This window comes from Podarcis cretensis (genome assembly GCF_951804945.1).
Source record: "Podarcis cretensis genome assembly, chromosome: 16".
Classification (NCBI taxonomy): domain Eukaryota; kingdom Metazoa; phylum Chordata; class Lepidosauria; order Squamata; family Lacertidae; genus Podarcis; species Podarcis cretensis.
The window spans coordinates 41,024,293-41,040,463 of NC_137186.1; the positions used below are offsets into that span (position 1 = coordinate 41,024,293).

Here is a 16,171-nt window from a genome sequence, read left to right on the forward strand (position 1 = left end):
TGCTGAGAGTCGTCACCCAGCTAGCGGAGTGAAGCCGCGTCGCCATGAGCGGAGAGCGCCGATTCCTTCCTGCAATTGGAATTTGACCACAACACCCGTGAGTAAGATTGGAAAAGTAACGGGACTTTAAAAAAAAAAAAAAATTGGCTGAAAACGGGAAAGGCAAAAATTAAGGAAGTCTGCCTCCCCGGAACTGCAGAAGGAATAAAGCAACGAAAATCAAGCTGCACTTAAAGGGAACCTTTCTAATTTTTTTAAGCTGTCAAACTGACATCGGACTTAAAACCTCCCCCCAGATTGGCAGGAGAAGGGGGGAAGGGATTGGAACGTTGTTAAACTGCTGGAAAATTAATGGAAAATTAAGACCTTCCATTGCCAAATCCCCTGGGGTCGGGCTGCCCAAACAAGACACCGGGACGTGGACTGTCAAACTTTGAGAAGTGGGGACTTGTTTGCAAAAAAGTTATCGGACCTTAGATGTACTTTGCTGCATTTTGGCCACATAGAAAAATAGAGACATTACAATTTGGACATTGGAAACTTTTGGCTACTGTTATACTTCCTTGCTTCTTTGTTTTCTTCTATCTCTGCCATTTGGATACAATTGAATGCTCCCTCTAGAGGGCTCTATCTGAAACTGTTGCACTTGAAAAAGTAACAGTGGGATTTTCCACTTGGGAATCAACTCTGTGAAAACGACCTTGAGGATATGAGTGCCCCTACAGAAGAGATAGTAACAAGGCAGAAAGCAAAACAATCTCACAAGAAAAGGGCCTCTATATCAGGAACTGCAGCTGTGCAGGAAAAAACACCAGCTTCTATGGATCCTATGACTCAGGCTCTACTTAAAATAAATCAATCCCTGGAAGCATTGACAAAACTTTCGACAGAGAATTCTAAAAAATTAACAGAGTTGACAACAAGGTTGGATGTGAATACGGCTAGTGTTGCATCGAACACAGATTCTATAAATAGATTAATTCAGGAAAGTTCAGAGACACGAAAGATTGCAGAAAGTGCAAAAATAACGGCTGAAGAGACAAGGGAAAAATTTGGGCCTATTATTAAAAAAGTGAATGAGCATGATGCAGCCCTCTCCTTACTGGAACTTCAACGTAAAGAGAAGAATTTAAAATTTAGACTGGTGCCTGAAGGGGAAGGGGACAACCTTGTGAAATTTCTCACAGAGAACATCATAACTTTTTGGCAGGAGGAATGGGAGGAAGATGAGGAACTTGAGATAATATCAGCCTTTCGACTGGGTAGAAGGCAGGACAAAAAACCAAGGGACTGCCTAATTACATTGAGATCAAAAGAAGAAAGAGATAGAATATTGAATTTGCATTATCAAAAGGCATTGGTGATCCAAAATTGTCAGATACAGATTTTTAAGGACATTCCTAAATACATTTTAGAGGTGAGAACATACTACAAGAGTTTAGTAGACCTGCTGAAGAAAAACACTATACCATTCAGATGGGAGTTTCCACAAGGATTGTCCTTTAACTTCAATGGAAGGAAGATCAAAATAAAAACAATTCAGGACAAAGAACTATTTCTAGAGAAGTATCTGGAGGATCTGCAGAAAGGAACCGTGGAGGAGAGGGAACCACCCGATATAGCAAATTTGTCATTTGGACTTTCACTACCACCATCGGAGGAAGAGCAGAAGCTTGGAGCAGTTGGAGGAACAGCTACCTAAATACAAAATGTCTCTGCAACTCCTTAGTTGGAACTGTAATGGTTTGAACCTTCCTCGGAAAAGAAGACAGGTTTTTCACATTTTGAAGAAAGAACAATTAGACATAATATGTTTGCAAGAAACCCATATTGCCAGGATACACAGGAAATTATTAATAAATAAGAGACTCGGTCAAGAATTCATCTCATCAGACAAAGTAAAGAAAAGAGGTGTGGTGATCTACGCAAAGGAAAAGTTGGCTCCAAAATTAATATTTAAAGATGAACAAGGAAGATACCTGGCAATTGAAATACAAATTCAAGGAGAAAAGATATTAATTGTGGGAGTTTATGCCCCAAATGAAGGGAAGGCTGAATTTTTTAGGAAGTTGCATGAGACATTAGTTGACTTTTTAGATTATAAAATCCTAATGATGGGAGATATGAATGGAGTTGTCTCAACAAACATGGACAAAGCACAGAGACAAGTGATCTCGAAAGAAGGGAGACTACCAAGGATCTTTTTTGAAATGACTGAAACAATGGACTTGATTGACATTTGGAGAACAAAGAATCCTTTAGAGAGAGAGGGAACTTTCTTCTCAGAAGCAAAAATGACATGGACAAGAATAGACCAAATTTGGATTTCTAGTAGTCTGGCGTCAAGAACAAAAAAAGTAGAAATCTGCCCAAAAACGTGCTCCGACCATAATGCGGTCAAGATGGAGATGAAACTAACAACAACTGGTTCCTTTAGATGGAGAATGAATGACACCCTATTCAAGGACGAAGAGATCCATAAGAAGGCCCTTAAAACATTAAAAGATTACTTTGAGATCAACAGGAAAACAGATGTGGAAAAAAGAATAATTTGGGACGCAAGCAAAGCCGTGATGCGAGGTTTCCTGATTCAACAAAATTCTATTAAGAGGAAGCAACAAAATGAAAAGAAGGAAAAAATTTTAGAAAAAATAAAAGAAGGAGAGAAGAAGTTGAGGTCCAAACCAAAGTCTCATGAGATTTTGAGAGAAATAAAGTTTCATCAGATGCAATACATGGAACTCATGAACCAACAAATAGAATGGAAGATAAAGCAAATGAGACAAAAAACTTTTGAATCAGCGGATAAATGTGGGAAACTTCTGTCATGGCAATTGAAAAAAAGGCAGAAAATGAATACGGTAACAAGTTTAGAAATGGATGGAAAGATTATCCACAAACCCAACGAGATCAACAATTGTTTTCAAAGCTTTTTTAAGAAATTGTATGCACAAGGGCCAACCAACGAGCAAGAAATAGAAGAATTCATCAGAAAATACGGTTTACCAAAAATCTCAGAACAAAGTAAAAGGATCTTAAACGAGGAAATAACAGAACAAGAAATAGAGGGTGCCATTCAAAATATGAAATTGGGAAAATCACCAGGACCAGATGGCCTGACGGCCAAATACTACAAAATGCTGAAAGAATGGCTGATACAACCATTGAAGGAAGTTTGCAATGAAATTTTGAAGGGGAAAAAGGCACCTGAATCGTGGAAAGAGGCTTTCATCTCACTTATACCGAAAACAGAGACTGAGAAGAACCAGGTTAAAAACTACCGCCCTATATCTTTACTCAATGTGGATTACAAAATTTTTGCAGACATTTTGGCAAAAAGATTGAAAAGAGTGTTGGCAGAAGAGATTCATAAGGACCAAACAGGCTTTCTCCCAGGTAGACATATGTCAGACAATGTGAGGAACATTATAGACATTTTGGAGCTGCTGGATGTTGACATTAATAGGAAAGCAGTTTTGATTTTTGTGGACGCGGAGAAAGCCTTTGACAACATTTGTTGGACTTTTATGAAAAAGAATCTCCAAGGGATGGGGGTAGGACAAGGTTTTGAAAACGGTATAGGTGCAATATACTCTCAACAAAAGGCCAAATTAATTGTAAATAACGTGGTAACAGAAGAAATACCTATAGAAAAAGGTACACGACAGGGCTGCCCAATATCCCCTTTGCTTTTTATATCGGTCCTGGAGGTTTTGTTAAACATGATTAGAAAGGACCAGTTGGTTAAAGGAGTTCAGGTCGGAGTTAGACATTATAAATTAAGAGCATTTGCAGATGACCTAGTATTGACTTTGCAACAGCCAGACACTAGTACTAAAAGAGTATTAGAACTAATTGAAACATTTGGTCGAGTAGCAGGTTTTAAATTGAATAGACAAAAAACGAAAGTGTTGGAAAAAAATTTAACAATGGAAGAAAGAGAGAGTTTTCAGAATGAAACAGGTTTGGAAATTACAAAAAGGGTAAAATACCTGGGGGTAAACTTAACATCCAAGAATGTGAACTTATTTAAGGATAATTATGAAAAATGTTGGTCAGAAGTTAAAAAGGATCTGGAAATATGGTCAAGGCTGAAACTTTCCTTGTTAGGCCGAATCGCTACTATAAAGATGAATGTATTGCCTAGAATGCTGTTTTTATTCCAGACGTTGCAGATTGTGGACAAGATGGACTGTTTCAAGAAGTGGCAGAAAGACATATCAAAATTTGTCTGGCAGGGCAAAAAGCCCAGAATTAAATTTAAGATTTTAACTGATGCAAAGGATAGAGGGGGGTTTGCCCTGCCGGACTTAAGACTTTATTATGAATCAGCAGCTTTCTGCTGGTTGAAACACTGGCTACTTCTTGAGAATACTGACATTTTGGATCTGGAAGGGTATGACAATAGTTTTGGTTGGCATGCATATTTATGGTATGACAAGGTAAAGGTGTATAAAAGTTTTAAAAACCATATTGTAAGGAAAGCATTGTACAATGTTTGGATTAGATACAAAGATTTGTTGGAAAGTAAAACCCCTAGGTGGGTGTCACCAATGGAAGCTAGGGAAGTAAAAAAGCTTAATATGGATTCTAAATGGCCAAAATATCATGAGATCATAGAATACGATGGTGAAAGGGTGAAACTTCAGAGTTATGAGAAACTAAAACCTAAGGTTCGAGATTGGTTGCATTACTATCAGATAAATGAGACGTTTAAACAGGACAGGAAAATAGGATTTCAGAAAGAGAAGTCAAAATTAGAAACAGAATTGTTGGAACCCAATACTAAGAATTTATCAAGAATGTATAACTTGCTGTTAAAATGGAATACACAGGATGAAACGGTGAAATCAGCTATGATCAAATGGGCACAAGATATAGGTCATGATATCATGTTTGCTGACTGGGAACAATTATGGACCACCGGTATTAAATTTACTGCATGTAATGCTTTAAAAGAAAATATTATGAAAATGATCTACCGGTGGTACATGACCCCAGTCAAGCTAGCAAAGATTTATCATTTGCCTAATAATAAGTGTTGGAAATGTAATGAGACTGAAGGCACTTTCTACCACCTTTGGTGGACCTGCCCAAAGGTTAAAGCTTTCTGGGAAATGATCTATAATGAAATTAAGAAGGTCCTTAAGTGGACTTTTCCTAAGAAACCAGAGGCTTTCCTTTTGGGTATGGTGGGCCAAGTGGTGTTAAGAAAGGATAGGACTTTCTTTATGTATGCCACTACAGCAGCAAGAATTCTACTGGCAAAGTATTGGAAGACGCAAGAATTACCTACTCTGGAAGAATGGCAAACAAAGGTGATTGATTTTATGGGACTGGCCGAGATGACGGGCAGAATCCGGGACCAGGGGAAAGAGACAGTGGAAGAGGACTGGAAGAATTTCAAAATATATCTCAAAAATAATTGTAAAATTGAGGAATGTTAAGATGTCAGGGGGTAAGAAGTAAAGAATTGCAGCAGTAAACAAAAAAAAAACTTAAGAAATATTTACGAAAAGGAATTAAGACAATGGACTTAAGGGTTGCTAAAGAATTATTAAACAAGGATGCAGGGATGGGGAGGTATGGGGAAGTCAAAGAAAAAAGGTTATGAACCGATGAGTATGAAGTTATATTGTGTTATATTGCTGTTTATTATCTGTGTGGAAAATTAATAAAAATTATTATAAAAAAAAAAAAAAACATAACATAACAGCAAAAAATCTGAGTCTATTTAAGGATAATTACGAAAAATGTTGGTCTGAAATTAAGAGAGATTTGGATAGTTGGACAAAATTGAAGCTTTCTCTGTTAGGCCGAATTGCTGCTGTTAAGATGAATGTATTGCCAAAGATGTTGTTTTTGTTTCAAACATTGCAGATTGTGGACAAGACAGAGTGTTTCCGGAAGTGGCAGAGAGATATATCTAGATTTGTCTGGCAGGGCAAAAAGCCCAGAATTAAGTTTAAGATACTAACTGATGCGAAAGAAAGAGGGGGCTTTGCCCTGCCGGACTTAAAGTTGTATTATGAAGCCGCAGCCTTTTGCTGGCTAAAAGACTGGCTACTTCTCGAAGACACTGACGTATTGGATTTGGAAGGGTTTAACAATGCTTTTGGTTGGCATGCATATCTATGGTACGATAAGGTTAAGATCAATAAGGTCTTCAAGAACCATATTGTCAGGAAAGCAGTTTTTAGTGTCTGGACAAAATACAAAGACTTACTGGAAAACAAAACTCCGAGGTGGCTTTCACCTCTGGAAGCTAAGGCCCGAAAAAGACCCAATATGGAGGCCAAATGGCCAAAATATTGGGAAATATTAGAAAAAGATGGAGACAATTGGAAATTGCAGAGTTTGGAGAAAATGAAGGATAAAGTGCGAGACTGGTTACACTACGCTCAGATTAAAGAAGTTTTTAAAAATGACAAAAAGCTAGGGTTCCAGGTGGAGAAATCGAAGTTGGAAACAGAACTGTTAGAGCCTAAGACTAAGGTATTATCAAGAATGTATAACTTGCTGCTGAAATGGAATACACAAGACGAAATGGTTAAATCGGTTATGATAAAGTGGGCTCAGGATATTGGGCATAATATCATGTTTGAGGACTGGGAAAGGTTGTGGACCACTGGGCTGAACTTCACTGCATGTAATGCTCTGAAGGAAAATGTAATGAAAATGATATATAGATGGTACATGACCCCAGTTAAACTTGCCAAAATATACCATTTGTCTGATAATAAATGTTGGAAATGTAAAGAACATGAAGGAACATTCTTTCACCTCTGGTGGACTTGCCCTAGAGTGAAGGCCTTTTGGGAAATGATATATAATGAGTTGAAAAAGGTATTTAAGTATACCTTTACTAAGAAACCAGAGGCCTTCCTTCTGGGCATTGTCGGCCAGAAGGTGTTAAAGAAGGACCGAACATTTTTTATGTATGCAACAACGGCAGCAAGGATACTCATCGCCAAGAGCTGGAAAACTCAAGATCTACCCACACTGGAAGAGTGGCAGATGCAACTGATGGACTATATGCAACTGGCCGAGATGACTGGCAGAATCCGAGACCTGGGAGAAGAGAGGGTTGAAGAAGACTGGAAGAAATTCAAGATTTATCTACAAAAGTATTGTAATTTGGTTGAAGGCTAAGAAGGATGCTAGATCATAAATAATTGCCTACCATTTAATTAGATTTGAAATTGACGATAAGTGAGATTGAGGGAAATATAAAATTTGTGGAGAATAGATCAAATTAATTGAACAAAATCTAAGATTATAATCAAGATGATAAATTGCTGGGAAAAATTTATAACGATGTAAGTGGGAGTGGGAGACGTGAGGGAGTCCAAAGAAGTTCTGGAAAATGTGTTATGATTCATGTTATATTGTTTATTATTTTTGCATTTTGTATTTTAAAAAAATCTTAATAAATATTTATAAAAAAAAAAAAAGAGAATTTCGCACCAAATTGTCTATAGTTTGCAGTGCCTTGTGTTAATATGAACAAGCTAAAATTAAAAGCAACCCCAATAAATTCTATGGTTAATTTTTATATATAATACACACTTATGCTTTCGTGTATTTTATTATACTTACAATGGCCATATAACTACAAGCAGCATAGATCAAATTGCATCCTTAAAGTGTCAGGACAAGTCATGAGTAGAAAAGAAAGCACTCTGTATGAACACTGAGAGTTAAAGAGAATGCACACCCTCTCTGGGCTGGGTGTCTCACCACGGAGGAGAATCACACACATTGAAGTCCTTTGCAGCCCGTATTTTGAAAATGCACCAAAGAAATCCAAGAGCTGGCATGGGTCAAGTTTCTGCTGGCAGCCACATGCATATACATATCTATTTCCCGACAACCAGGGACATTGCTAGGTACATAAAGCGCTCAGAGCAGAGACCCACAATAAATGGATGGAGTGCCTCTGGGCAAATTGAGATGGAAGGTGGTAGACATTCACTGTGCTTTGCAAGGCATCCAGCTGCCCTGGAAGCAGAATAAATTAATAATAATGCTTTGAAACACCCCTGCTGAGAGCCCACCACCTCAGCATCCTGCTGTGTGCTACTGCTTAGTTGGGGAAGGGTCTTTGTTGAATCACGATCATGCTACACATTTCAGAAAGGGAACTCCAAAACAAGAGCATTCCATGCGTCAGAAGAAATCGGCTTCATGCTCTCCCTTCCACCGATGACAACATGCAGCAGCTCAGAGACTCTGATTCCAGTTCATTGCATAACGGACAAACAGGTAGAAGGAGCTAGCAAGACACTTGGGATCTTTACCTTTGACTGATGAAATATTTCACAGTTCCCGATTTGTTTTTTCTGGAGTTGTGGGGCGGGGCATGGGACAGCGGGTCAGGGAGAAGGAAAGGAAGTGGATATGAGAACACACAACCATACGTACAAAATAAAAAAAATCCTTCCACCTTAGAGACCAACTAAGTTTGTTATTGGTATGAGCTTATGTGTGCATGCACACTTCTTCAGACACACACACACACACACACACACACACACACACACAGAAAAAAGAAATCCAGAAATGTCTTCCACTGTCACATTCAGCACTGGCTGTGTAGAAGTACATATCTTTCCAGACACAGTTCAAAGAAACCAAACCATAAAATGGAGCAACGGAAGTAGAAGCACAACACTGCGTAATCTGCGTGTCTCCAAGACCTGCTGCTGTGGCCCAGGATTTGGTAGTTTGAGAAATCTCAGCTTTTGCCAAAGACAACAAGTCCGCTCACCCCTTTTGGTGCCCTGGCGATGCGGGGCAGAGGAGGCTTTACTGGGACGCCGATGCGGTGCCCTTCCTGAACCCCCTCCGCCTATCAGGAACCAAATCCTAGCCTGCACCCTGTTTTGGCAAATGGGGCTGCAGGATGGGACTTGGGCTGTGTCGGGGGGCGCTGCCAATGGAGCCTGACGGTGGGCTTCCCTCAGATCCACCCCTTGCCCATTTACCCATCCTACACCTGGGGCTCAGACTGTTTGTTCCTGTGCCAGGTTTCCCTATCCCACCCACCCTCGGTTTAAGCTGATAGTCAATGACTTTGCTGTGGCTACGGTGGTCGCCATCCTTCAAGGGGCCAGGTGGGAATTTGCCCACTGGGCTAATTGGCACTGACCCGGTGGTTTTGCCTACCTCATGGCAATCGTCACAACAGGTTGGGCATTGGGGCAATCCTTTGTTTTGGACAGAGGGGAGGTTGTAGTCTCTCCCCTCCAAAGTGGGGTATCCCATTAAAGGGATCCGGGGGGAGTGGCCATGTCCGTGTGCCCTGGGGGGGCTAGGGCCAAAGGCACTTCCCCAGATGGTGGTCCCTGGGGGGGGGTCACCCTCTTGGATGTAAGTCTTAGGAACCCCTGCCTGGATTGACCATGTGTCACTGTGTGTCACTTCCGGTGGATGTGCTGGAAGTATTTTGATTGTCCCAGGCTCAAGCCAAACCTCCTTCTTCTGTATTCAATAAAGTTGTGGCCTGTTTTGATCCAAAAAGTCTTATTGGTCTCTTATTTATCATCAATCTTTATTACGGTCCAGAGACCCAACAAATCGTTAATTATATGGGTTGGGGTATGGGAAGTCTGATGCCTGATCCTGCAAGAGTTTCTAGTCCACAAGGTGCAAAACAAAAGCTTAGAGATGTTTCTATGAACTCTCACTACCTTCTCTTTAGCTACCCCTTTGAAAGCTATGCAACCCTTAATTTATTCCGAATCCCTTGAGCTTCCTCTGACCACAGAATCTGGATACTTTGAGTATAGGCATGGACAGAGCGGCAGAACTCAAGGCAGCCCTTACAAAAGGTTTTTCCCATCAGCTATTCTGCACTATTTTAAATCGTTTTTATCATTCATTATTCATTTCCCTAAGAAGGGAAATTGGGGGGAGGTGCTTGTGAGGCACAACAATCTTTTGGCATCATAGTAGCAATAAATTAAATAAATTTAAAAATAAATTATTTTTAAAAAATTATTATTTTTTAGAATCCTAAGCAAACAAACAAATAATTAAAGTCAAATTGGGAGAGGACTTATGGGGAGGGGGAAACACTTGGGGGAGATGTATATGGCCTGTGGGCTGTAGGTTGGCCACTTCTGCTTCAGAGTGAATAAAGGTAAAGGTAAAGGACCCCTGACAGTTAAGTCCAGTTGTGAACGCGTTTGTCTGCTCTGCAGACAGTTTTTCCAGGTCATGTGGCCAGCATGACTAAGCCGCTTCTGGCACAATGAAACACCAAAACCAGAGCAGTGCACGGAAATGCCATTTACCTTCTTGCCATAGCAGTACCTACTAAGCTACTTGCACTTTTTGGCGCGCTTTCGAACTGCTAGGTTGGCAGGAGCAGGAACCGAGCAATGGGAGCTCACCCCGTCGCGGGGATTCGAAACAGCCAACCTTCTGATTGGCAAGTCCTAGGCTCTGTGGTTTAACCCACAGCGCCACCCGCGCCCCCAGCGTCTGTGAATAGAAAGCTACAAAAGTAGACAGCTCAGCCACTGCACTTTTGGGAAACTGCTGCCTCCAACATCACACTCTGTGACCAGTAGCCACCCCTCACAATTCCCTTTTCTTCAGAAGTTCTTAAAAATAAAGCAGGCCCATCTTCTTTTGCATTGCTTTTCTCCACCTCTTAAAACAACAACAACAACAACCCTACCCCTGCCTTTCCCAAAGCTGGTGGTTCTGCCAGAGAGACCCACCTTCCAGTGGTGGGTTCAAGTCACCAGTGTGTTAAACACCAAAGTCTTCCAGTGGTCCATTTCAAGCTCAATAAGCACTTGCCCTTTCACCTTTTCCTTCACAGGTGCTCCTGTTATGTGTCTTTACCTGAATCTGAGATGTAGCTGGTGGACATGAGGACAGGGCCCTCTCTGCCTGGGCACCACGCTTATGGAAAACCTTGCCTCAAAAAAATTGGATAGCCCCCTGCCCATGCTTTTCCACAATGGGTGGCATACACAAAAATATATATACTTATAAAAATTATGTTCTGGTGAACAGCTGTAGTTCACACAGGTTCCTGGACAGGCATGTCACGAGACTCAGCCATTTTTCTACATGAGGTGAGCACCTCAGATCATAACCTCCCATGTTTTACTATGGCTGCACACTGAAGGGGAAGACAGCCAGCGCCATCTTTTATCGACAAGGCTGGCTCAAAATAGTTTGCTGCCTGAGGTGGAGCAGCAAAAAGGCATCATCCAAAAGCCAAAGTGCAAAGTTTCCAAGGGAAGCAAGGCTGTCCTTCAACACTCCCTACAGTAAAACACAATTAATATTCCATTATATAAATATGAACCTGCTGTCTTCTGCTCAGACAGATACCTCAAGTTTGTTTAATGGCACGGCTGGGCCTGTATGTTAGGCATTGTTGAGCACCCCTAACTTCCAGGGAAATTCCCCATGAAAATTCTCCACAGCACATTTGGAAAACTTGCCCTTCTTCACAGCTCAAGGCTCCTGCATCAGAGACTTACGTCAACAGATTCCCTGGCGCAGAAAGGGATCGCTCTTCTCTTCTACTCCCCTCAAACGGGTTCCCAAAAGATCTTTTCCTGATCATTGATTTTACCAGGATCTGAAAGAGAAGATTGTGATTGTTTTACTATTACCGGTATTTCTGTATTTATATGGTGCCGCCTTCAACAACGTGGCACCCTCCAGACAGTTTGGACTACAATCCCAAGGCATCTGAAGGGTGCCAGGGGTTGACTGCATCCAGTAAGCTAGCACCTCAGGGAAAGGACTACATGAAATTTCTTTCTGATGTGTTAACTTAATGCAAGGAGACAGGCTTTTTAAAACTAGCTCATTTGAGGCAAAGGCTCGATTTTCCTGTGTTGTACTAGCAAACTACATGCAGGAGGAGGAGGACTCAGAAACATGGACCCCCCCCTCCCCACAATCTGAAGTGATACTGTCCAGTATTCCTCCTCATTCTGCATCTTGATCGATGATGTACAACAAATACAGTCTAAATAATTAAAATATGCTAAATTTTGTAATTTGCTATAATGCCTGCAAACATTGAAGTTTGGCTTAAAAATGCAATACATTTTGCATTTTGACCTGTATTTTAAATTGGCTTCCCCACACTCCCTATTATGTTTTTACTGTAATTTTTACTGGTGTTAGCTGCCCTGAGCCCGGCTCTGGCCAGGGAGGGCGGGGTATAAATAAAATTATTATTATTATTATTATTATTATTATTATTATTATTATTATTATTCCTCATTCTGCATCAGTCAAGGAGACCCTTTGGCCTACAGGCCAAACTTGACCACCAGGCCTTTTGGGGAAGCCACCCCCACTCAACCTATGTCAGATACCCCACACAAGTCAGGTGGGGGCTTGGTAAAAACCAAGTGTTAAAAAACCATTGGGAGCTTAAAGGGGGCTCCCTATTTCTCCTTTGCTGGAACAAGGTGCGTCCCCAACTTCCTTGCTCAAGGAGGGGACGTGACTTCCATTCAGTGCAAATTGCTTCTCCCACCTAGTGCATACGGGTCAGAGGTTGAAAGAATCAGCATTGTGGGGCGGAAGGCTGCACAAGCCTTCCTGTCACCACCAGCAGGGAGGAAAACAAAGGGGAGAAAGTCCCCAAAGAAATTCTCTCTGTTTCTCACTCCCTGCAGCTGTGCACACCCCTTCCCACAGCGACAGCATATTTGGGAGCAGGGGTTGGGGGGGGGGAACAAAAGGGAAAAGAAACTTCTGCTTTGGGAAGCGTGAGAAAGAAGGGTCAATGTGACCCTCAGCCCTCAAAAGGTTAGCCATCCTTGGGTTATAGCATACAGCAGGGTATGAAGAACCTTGCGGCCCTCCCCATTTTGCTGAACTTCAACTCCCATCATCCGTAGCCCCTGGTCATGCTTGCTTGGGCTGGTGGAAGTTGTAGTTTGGCAAAACAGGAGGGCCAAAAGTTATCCACACCTGGTGCACTGTGACCTGCAAATTCAGCCAATAAGGCTCACTGGCACTTGGAGCAGATTTTAAAAATAGGTTGGTTAGACGTGCCCTTTTGAATCTAGCATATCCAACACACAAGCAGCACTTGGGTCTCACTCACCACAGTGGCCAAGCTTGGGATGTGCTTGACCGAATTCTCAACCTCTTCTTCGGTCACTTCTATGAGCGTGCAGTTCTCGTCCTCTGTCGGCAATGGTTCCACCCCGTTCTTGGTGACCCAGGGGTGCACCTTGTTTGAGAAAAGGGGGAGAAACACCACACATTGCCTTGATTTCACAGCTGGAGAGGAGGGAAGCCCTATGATTTGGTGACCCAGAGACTCTTCTTGTAAAAAGATAAAAAGCTAGGCAGAAGCCGATAATTGTTTCATTTTGGGGGGAAGAGGGAACAATTTAAGAGAAACACACTTCCCCTGGACCTGGAAGGACAAAGGAGTCAGCACTATGAAACTTTATTTTAAAATAAGATTATGAAAATGGAGGAAGCATCCTTTGCAATTGTCGTGGGGGTGGGGGTGGGGAATCCCTCGGAAATCCAGCTACCACAAAACAATTCCCAGCTAAGACTGCAGTTTGATACACACCATGGTAGCTTCTAGATTGAATTTCTTGTAATAGGCTGTCAGGGCCTCTGAAGCGCATTTGGCAACTGGAACTGGTCCATAGCATAGCGGAAGGGTTGTCAACTGGAACCGGCTCTGGGGAACACATACAATGCCCTCATACCAATCAGTGGTGTGGACACACTTGGCACACAGTGTACATTTGGGGTGTCAAAAGGAGAAGGTGTAGAAAAGGGAAGCCCAAAACCATCCAGGGGCTGGTTAGAATGGGGCTTTCTGGTTGAGAGGGGGTAAAGAGAGTAAGAGTAAGTATAACAGAATTCAGCCCAAGAATACTAGAATCGGGGGTGAGCCAAGGAAGGCAAAGGGCGGGAAATTCGGGACTGTCAAAATAAGAACTTCTTCACACACTCACAACAAGGCTCACAAGGCCACCATCATGCTGAAGGCAAACAGGTCTGGGGCTAATCAGACCTGGATGAGTACCAGATGAACACCACCGTGGGTATCATGACAGAAGGAAGGAACATTAAATAAATGCAAGAAGATGGATGGATGGACAGACAGACAGACAGACAGACAGACGATACCACACAAAGCATTAAAAACTACCACAAGTTGTGGTGATAGCTATGAATTCAGATGTCTCCAACCATTTCAGGCCCGGAACCCACCTTTAACCCAAACATGCATTTTGTGACCCCTGCCTTCATTATTTTCAACCATATATTCGTATGGCAGTAATGCTGCTTTTGCAACCCACCTTAGATAGGGCTGTGACCCTGTAAGCGGATCTCAACTGGGCTAGACGAATTCATGAAGGTTTCGGCTAGCCATTGTTACCACCCACACAGTGGCGTAGCGTGGGGGGTGCAGGGGGTGCCGGCCACACCGGGCGCAACATCTTGGGGTTAGGGTTAGGGATAGGGTTAGGGGGCGCAAATCCAGGGTTAGGGGGCGCAAATTACTTGCCTTGCCCCGGGTGCTGACAACCCAAGCTACGCCACTGCACCCACAGTGGGTCTTTCCAGCTTGCAGGCTCAGAGACAGCCTGTCTTTGAGTATCAGCAACTCAAGAACAGAGTGGAGGGGAGGGGGCTACTATCCTCAGGTCTCATTTGTGGGCTTCCCAAGGGAATCTGCTTGGCCAGTGTGGGAAACAGGATACTGGACTAGATCATAACAGCCACACAAGATCAGGCCCATATTCTTATAGAATTTGGTTTCCAGAGTTAACGCTGGCAAGTTTCCAGGCAAAAGGCAAAGTGTTGGTTCTGACCCAAGCAGGCTAGCAGCGCCTGTCATTTTTGCAGGTTCTGCAACATGCCACTCACACAGTAAGAGTGAATTGGTGGTGGATTTATACAGGTCCATCCACACATCCTCCTGCTTTCTTAGTTGTTCTGCAATGCTTCCCCAGTGGTTCCACATTATTGCAATCTGGAGGGGGAGATCTTGCCCCACAACACAACAAAAGAGGGACAGAACATACCATTTGTGGTATGAAAAGTTACAGGATTTCAGCAGGAATTACAGGACATGCACCAAGTGGAAACCACTCAGTATAGCTTCCCCAAAACATATGCAGGTGCACAATTATGCCTGAGAGCATCATGAGCACAAATCATCATGAATGCACAATAAAAAGGAGATAGCTCAAGAATTGCCTCCTTCCACAACTTCCTCCAGGTGCTTGGAAATCCTTGGCAGAGAGCTGTATAAGATCATAAAAGTACTGGCAGCTTATTCCAAAAAGCATTAGAGAAATAATTGGATACCATAAAACCACTAAAACTAAACTTGTTATCTTTTGGGATATTTAAAAATTAATGTGAATAGGAGACATGAAGACCTAGTTGGAAATTTATTGCTCACTGCCAGAGTCCTAAAGGCAAAGTACTGGAAATGCAACTCATGTCCCAACAAAGATGGATGATTATGGGAAGCCTGGCAGATAATGAGAATGAATAAATTAACTGACTGCAGATGACCAGGAGAGAGAAAATACACGTCAAGATTTCCTCTCTTAGATGCAGCGACTTTATATTGTTTACTGGAACAAGAACAACCCAAAGGAAAAAGTGAGATGAGAAATACCAGCCAAGTTGTAATTTTAAAACTTGATAGGGAGGGGAAAATTCCCCCATTGTGAGGGCTGGGAGGGTCCATTACTTTCTGTGTGAGACAAGGATTAGGGAGCTACTTTTAAGAGAGGAGTCCGTGTTTTCTTTTCTGTTTCTGTTTCTTTCTCTGTTTTTGTTTTTATTTAGATTGGTTTCTTTTCTTTTATTGTATTATGAAAAAGCTTTTTTAAAAAAAGAAAGAGAGATTTATGAAACCACAAGCAACTCAGTATAGGTACATTTGTGTATATTTAAACACACAACTATGAACAGAGTATCACACACGCTGCAATTGAAGATAGCCTCACATCCAGGGGTCAGAAACCTGTGGTCCGGCAGATGATGTTGGATCGCAACTCCCATAATCCCTGATCAATGGCTATGCTGTCTGGGGCTGATGAGAGTTTGGAAGGCCGCACGTTTGCCATCCCTGCTCTAATCATACATATTACGACTTTTTTCCAAGTAAATTGGCAACTTTACTTAG

General features: G+C 42.0%; 1 protein-coding gene across 10 annotated transcripts in view; it reads right to left on the reverse strand.

The window, feature by feature from the left end:
* Positions 1 to 16,171, reverse strand: part of CAMKK2 (calcium/calmodulin dependent protein kinase kinase 2) — a 67,831-nt gene that overhangs the window by 12,449 nt on the left and 39,211 nt on the right. For 5 of the 10 annotated variants that reach the window (XM_079957773.1, XM_079957774.1, XM_079957772.1 and 2 more), the window contains 4 exons: positions 13,583 to 13,696; positions 13,100 to 13,228; positions 11,508 to 11,608; positions 8,301 to 8,342 (listed from right to left, as the gene is read on the reverse strand). In XM_079957773.1, the coding sequence (XP_079813899.1) occupies positions 8,301 to 8,342; positions 11,508 to 11,608; positions 13,100 to 13,228; positions 13,583 to 13,696 (386 nt within the window). The remainder of the gene's footprint in view (positions 1 to 8,300; positions 8,343 to 11,507; positions 11,609 to 13,099; positions 13,229 to 13,582; positions 13,697 to 16,171) is intronic. The other 5 variants (XM_079957776.1, XM_079957777.1, XM_079957779.1 and 2 more) reach the window with 3 other exon arrangements.